The following is a 4,356-nucleotide window of genomic DNA, read 5'->3' as shown; positions in this document are numbered from 1 at the left end:
TATCCTATTGGCCACAAACGTCCGGAATCTTTCTCATTGGCAAGGTACTTAAGCACTGCTATCAGCCCAAAACACTGATTCCTTTAGTGGCAACTGCAACTCCCTTTTTAACATCTGCTCCATATGCACAGCTTCTTTTGCCCTTTCTTTCTGGAAATTGTACCAACGTGGCAGTACTGTTGATAATCCATTTTGTTAATTTGAATCCCCCTGCTTGACATACTATATGGCAGTTAGATCATGGTATAGAGAAATGGCTTGATCAACAGAACTGACAGATTTCAGGCAGTCATCAACATAAAAGTTGTGTATTATGGAACTTACTACGACCGCATCAAATTGGTGATCATTGTCATCGGCACATTGTGTCAGGGCATAGTTAGCACATCTTGGTGATGGTGATGATGTGGCACCAAACAGATGTACTTTACTCCTCTAAAGCTTGGCTAAGATCACCATCAGATCATCACAAGAATCTAAACAAGTCAGCATCTTCAGAGGGAACTTTTACCTGGTGGAACATCGATTCCACATCTGCCATAATTGTCACAGGCTCCTGGTGAAATCTCATGATTTCCAACTCCAATTAGAGTACTGGTCAGGTCTGGTCCTTGAAGAAGTTGCTGAATAAGTATAGACAGCATCAGTGATTTTAATGGCTTCTATTTGCTTTGGCGCAATGCTCGCATCCAGTGTAGGCAAATGTCAGCAACTAAGTGACTGAACGGTGGGCGGGGCTTATGGTGCAATGATGTAAAAATATTCGTCGATGTCCATTTTTTGGGTGAACTAACCCTTTAAGCTATGAAACTTGCAGGATGTTTTAATGGAACAAAGACCTCTTATATATCAAAAGATCAAGGAAAATCTGATTTCTCATGACCCCTTTAATCACTAGTCAATCACAGAAAAAATATAATTGCAGAAGTAAAAACAGTCTCTAATTTCAGGGGCATCATTATTGAGTATCGAGGACTCAGTAGAATCCAAGTTTATCCTTCAGAATTTGGAGATCATGCAGGATGGAATCAAATCGTTCTGGATTGGCATGCACCGCAGTCATACGGGTTAGAAACGTACTTAATCCAGACAAACAAAATACTCAAAATGATCTCAGAAGCACCATCTGACCATCTGTGTATGTGTGTGTGTGTGTCACAGGTGAATGGATGTGGATTGATAATACGGTGGTAGATTACACAAACTGGAAACCCCGGATGCCAAATGAAGCTGGTTATTGTGTGGAGGTCCAGTCGAGCACTGGAATGTGGAGTACTACAAACTGCAATGCTTACAGACCTTATATTTGCAAGACTGCAAAAGGTTTGTTATCCAAGCAAATGCAACTTTATTTGTTTATTTTCTCCATTCAGTTTAATAGAATAGGCTACCTTTCGTTAACATGTATAAAAATGTCTTTATATTTCAGTTATACCACCAACAGAGAAACCATCATTACCACGTATGCATCTACATTTCATTAATTCAAATTAATTATAATTAGCGCTGTCAAAGTTTACACCTTAATTCATAACATGAATTAAATATTTAATGCTGTTTCATTTTGCAGTCGCTGTGGTAGAAGATGCTCCTCATGGCTCTGCGGGCATCGCAGTTGGGGTCGTCTTGGTCATAATTGCAGTGGCAGGGCTTGCCACATTTCTGTTTCTAAAGAGAAGCCCCAGGCCTGTGTTTGGAGAGTGTACGTTTGACAACAGACTCTATATCAACTCTGACCTGACACGGCCTCCTGCCACTATTGACACAAAGGGACTTGTCGCCAACATCGAACAGAATGAGCATGCCTAACACACACACACACACACACACACATACACACAGTACTCCAACTGCCTGAAAGTCATTTTGGAGCTGATAATGTTGCACTGACCCAGATAGCACATCTTCAAGAGCACTTCATCTGGAAAGCATCTATTGTTAAACATCTTTTAAAAAGCAATTTTACATATTTAGAAATATTTTGAACATTACAGTGTTCATCACAAAAATGTAACAAGACATTCTAATCCAACCGAGAAACAATTGAACCCATTAGTTCGCAAAATGATTTGCCAAAATGAAAAAATGAAACACCACTCGTCGGCTGGTCAAAACTGTAAATGCGACGAGAACACAGCCCCAAACATGTATAATGACATTTTACAATTAAATGCAAATGTTTTCATGAAAGTGTATCTATTAAATGTAATCTACAAATCATTAAATATCATTAAATATAAAGTGTGTGTATAATGTGTTCTTTTATTAATTGTGAAAGGCAATTGTTTTATAAGAAAGGTAAATGAAGATCAAACTTGTAAAAAAAACTATATAATATTGTTATATAACAAAGGGGGCGGGGCCATGTTGGGCTGCTTTAGAGAAGAGGAAGAGTTGTTGTAGTAGAGTGTTGTTGACATGCCGTCATTTTACGCCGGACTGCTTCACAAACGAGGGTCAATTCAACACAAAAGATGAACATGACGGCACATGCTAGTGGATGAGTTGAATCAACTCCACAGCAACTACATCAATTTATCCACTAAGCATTCAGAAACGTCTAAAAGTTGTAACTTCTTCCTGAGTCTCTCCATCAGTGTCGACTCCGGTTTGAACAATGTAAGGCTGAACACTTTCCTCATTTTGGCTGCGTGAGATTCTCCAGCTTTGTTGTTGTTGAGCTGTTAAAGCTCCGCCCTCTTCTGGAAAGGGGGCGGGAGCAGCAGCTCATTTGCATTTAAAGGGACACAAAATAATCTGTGGGGTATTTTGAGCTGAAACTTCACAGACACATTCTGGGGGAACCAGAGACTTATATTACATCTTGTGAGAGTTGCATTATAGGTCCCCTCTCAGCAAATGTAAAAAATAAATACAAATGAATTAATAATGAATAATGAATTAAAAAGATGTATCAAATAGACAAATACATTGTGAGTGACAGTAGTGTAAAACGCAGGTGGCTGGAGAGAACGCGCACGACAAAGGAATAGTAACAAAATTTACTGTAATCATGAATGCAGGAGAAATACACATTACAGAGGACAACTGAGATAAAGAACAAATTAAGACAGCTGATAATTAAAAGTAACTGAAAGATTTTATGTTTAACGTATTGGTCTCAGCATTGAAGGAAGGTAGACAGAGGGTCTTTTGTCTTCTGTTGAAGCTGTATTCTATACTATAACTGTGAGGGACTCGACATGAAGGCAAGATGGAATCCAAATGCTGGAAGTTTAATAAATATCAGCAACCAAATCCAATACAACAGGCAGAGACGTAGTCAATAATGTAGGCAGAATAAACAGTGACAAGTAATCAGTCCAAACAGGCAACCATGGCAAAAACAATTTCCAAAAGGCAAAAATCCAATAAAGCAAGCACAATGGTCAGTAACAAAAAGGCAATGAAACAGGCAATGAGACACGGTTGGTAAGGCAGTGAATAACTGGCAATACTTCGCAAATTATCAGTGGAAATGCACCCCTGCGTTCCAATGTCCATACTATCCATCCTAAATAGTATGTGAGATTAAAAAGTGTTAAAAACTACAAAACATGGCGGATATACACGATCGATGCTGAGAGATTTGAGTGACTGATAATCAGTTTAACCTGATAGAAAATATATATTTAATGTTACCCGTGTTATTTTTCATCTGCAAATACCAATGTGGACTTTTATAAAGATCCGAATGGCCATTAACTTTTAAATGCATCATTATGCATTAATATGAGGGGAGTTCTCCACATGAAAGACCCGCGACTGCAGATCAACGTGCTGTATTTCTCTCTGATACGGTAGGAAATTAACTAAATGAAATGTGGAGGATGTAAGATGACTGACAGGGCAATTTACGGTGACTGGATGCAGCAGAGAGAAAAGACGCGATTGTATGACGTGTTAGTGTGTCCCAAAGCTTGTCTACTCTTTTACTACACACTCAAAAGTAAGTACTTTTTGTTCACAGAAAGCGTACATACTTTTAGGGTTAGTATAAGTAGGCGAATTGGAGCTCAGCACATGTCTATTTATACAGGAGTGAAACAGGAAGTAACCAACGAGCAAAAGTTCAAGTTAGTATTCAGGAGAGGGCTCCCTCCAGTGGCTGGATGAATGAGTACCAGCCTCATCCATTACAATGACATCTGGATTTCTTTATGTACCTTTATGTCCTGCTGTTAAATCATGCAATATATTGATCATTCATAGATAGGGAAATATATTTTCTTTCCATAAGGGTTATCTCTGCAAAATAGCAATAGGCTACTATGTACATAATTGAATTTTACAACACTTTATGTTAGTAGCTCTCTTTATAACATTGGGTTTAAGGTCCCTTGACTCTGGACACTG

The 4,356-nt window shown here is 38.6% G+C and overlaps 1 protein-coding gene across 1 annotated transcript; it reads left to right on the top strand.

Moving 5' to 3' along the window:
- The first annotated feature begins 954 nt into the window (after window positions 1-954).
- LOC137031115 (macrophage mannose receptor 1-like) lies at window positions 955-2,209 on the top strand. Its single transcript, XM_067401765.1, has 4 exons — window positions 955-1,067; window positions 1,162-1,323; window positions 1,430-1,462; window positions 1,571-2,209. Exons 1-4 carry the CDS (start codon window positions 1,016-1,018, stop codon window positions 1,807-1,809), a joined length of 486 nt encoding a protein of 161 aa, XP_067257866.1. The 5' UTR covers window positions 955-1,015; the 3' UTR covers window positions 1,810-2,209.
- Window positions 2,210-4,356: the final 2,147 nt, after the last annotated feature.

The sequence above is a fragment of the Chanodichthys erythropterus genome, chromosome 11, assembly GCF_024489055.1.
Source record: "Chanodichthys erythropterus isolate Z2021 chromosome 11, ASM2448905v1, whole genome shotgun sequence".
Taxonomy (NCBI): domain Eukaryota; kingdom Metazoa; phylum Chordata; class Actinopteri; order Cypriniformes; family Xenocyprididae; genus Chanodichthys; species Chanodichthys erythropterus.
The sequence above is the reverse complement of the archived record's forward strand: the minus strand, read 5'-3'. Positions and strand labels throughout refer to the sequence as shown.